Consider the following 1,975-nt stretch of genomic DNA (forward strand, 5'->3'; position numbering starts at 1 on the left):
GAGAGGCAGAGAGGCAGAGAGGCAGAGAGGCAGAGAGGCAGAGAGGCAGAGAGGCAGAGAGGCAGAGAGGCAGAGAGGCAGAGAGGCAGAGGTAGCCTGATCTTTGTGAGTTCAAAGCTAGCCTTGTGTACAGAGCTAGAACCAGGACAGCTGAGGCTACATAAAGAAAGCTTATCTCAAAAATCAACAAAACAAAACAGTGGGATTACTTACTGTAAAAATCATTAATTTAGAAATAGTGGTCAGCTGGTAGTTTTTAAAGCTCTTACTATTAGGAGAAACTTTCCCACTGTTCGAAAAAGGATACCACAATACATAAACATTTAAACAACCCCAGAGTGTTTCCCCTTGATTTATTTTTCTCTGGCTCAATTTAAAATAGACTTTTTAATTGGTCTTAAGCAATAAAGTATTTACCCCTGTAAGATGTAGCTTTTCATTTTCCATCTTTCCTAGTAATTTTTAAAGTGTTTGAAAATATCTGAAATTTTAGGAGGGGAAAGGCTTCATTTCCTATAGCTTTGAGCACATTTTAAATATAGTCTTTAATTTCCATCACTGTGTCTGGTTTAACTTACCACATTTCTTTGAGCTGTCAATAAGCCTATCAATGTATACAAATACAAAAAGCATTTGTGTAAAACAGGCATTAAATTGTGTGACGCACAATGCAAGCAGGTCTACGACCTGTTCGTACTCACCACAACTTTTCCTTTGTGCGCTCTCACTGTGGCTCCGAACCACTGGTTTGATTTAAATTCTATAGGTTCTTTGGTTCCATTAACTCTGATTTTCCTGTTGTCTGACAAGGATGATAAATTATGAATAGCTTATGAAGTATGGCAGCCAATTAAAAATAGAGTAATAAATACATATTAATAAATATATAGGGTAGCTATATTAATAAATATAATAAACATAGAGTAATAAAATATAGAGCAATAAATATATACACCAGAAAAATGAGTGCCAATCTTTCTTAAACTTGTCTAAAAAGTTGAAGAGGAGAAAATATTTCCAAGGGCCAGAATTATCCTGATTTTAAAGCCAAACAAGGACCCCACAAGAAAAGTAACCCATGCCGTCACTCCATAGGTGTAACCCATGCTGTCACTCCATAGGTGTGACCCATCCTGTCACTCCATAAGTGTGACCCATACTATCATTCCATAGGTGTGACCCATGCCATCACTCCATAGGTGTGACCCATGCCATCACTCCATAGGTGTGACCCATGCCATCACTCCATAGGTGTAGACAAAGCATTGCCAATGTTCTACATTCCTTCATGTTAAAAATTCTGAGTAAGTTATGGATGGCAGGAAGAACATCTATAGGCCATATATCTCAAGCCTATAGTTTATATCACTCCCTGGTGAAAACTTAAAACTTTACATCGGTGATCAGAAATGAGAAAGGATACCCTCTTCTTTCATTGATTTATGTGTGTGTGTGTGTCTGCCTGCTTGCCTATTTATGTGAACAGTGTCCACAGAGGCTGGAAATGTATCTAAGCCCCTGGAACTGAATGCAGTTGTGAGCTTCCCTGTGTGGGTGCAAAAGCAGCAGGTGCTTTTAACTTCTGGTTCATCCCCAAAGTCTCCACTCTGTCCACATATATGCAGCATAAAATTAGAAATGTGTAGGGTTCATGTACATATACACAAATATGTATCTCAGCATTCATTAATAGTCTCTAGCTGTTCTAAGAGTAGGGCCTTGTAAGATTTCTTTCATCCATGTTGAAATATCAACTTACATTGTATCTGTTCAGGTTTTATTTTGATTACCGTATTGCTTAGATTATGTGGGTGCAGGTTCCCTTTTCTATTTAAAATAAATATTATTATAGCAAAAAAAAGGAAACATGTAGGGTTAAAAGACAAGAAAAAGAAAGAACAGGCTGCGCCTCTCCTGCCCAGGAGGGGTGTTCGCCTGGCGGCTGTCCGCAGGCCGATCCAGCACCCAACACCTT

The 1,975-nt window shown here is 38.7% G+C and overlaps 1 protein-coding gene across 2 annotated transcripts in view; it reads right to left on the reverse strand.

Moving 5' to 3' along the window:
- Window positions 1-1,975, reverse strand: part of Itga8 (integrin subunit alpha 8) — a 182,371-nt gene that overhangs the window by 151,708 nt on the left and 28,688 nt on the right. For both annotated transcript variants that reach the window (XM_021192601.2, XM_029536874.1), the window contains exon 3: window positions 702-802. In XM_021192601.2, coding sequence (XP_021048260.1) covers window positions 702-802 — 101 coding nt within the window. The remainder of the gene's footprint in view (window positions 1-701; window positions 803-1,975) is intronic.

Source organism: Mus pahari, chromosome 3, assembly GCF_900095145.1.
Source record: "Mus pahari chromosome 3, PAHARI_EIJ_v1.1, whole genome shotgun sequence".
Lineage (NCBI taxonomy): Eukaryota > Metazoa > Chordata > Mammalia > Rodentia > Muridae > Mus > Mus pahari.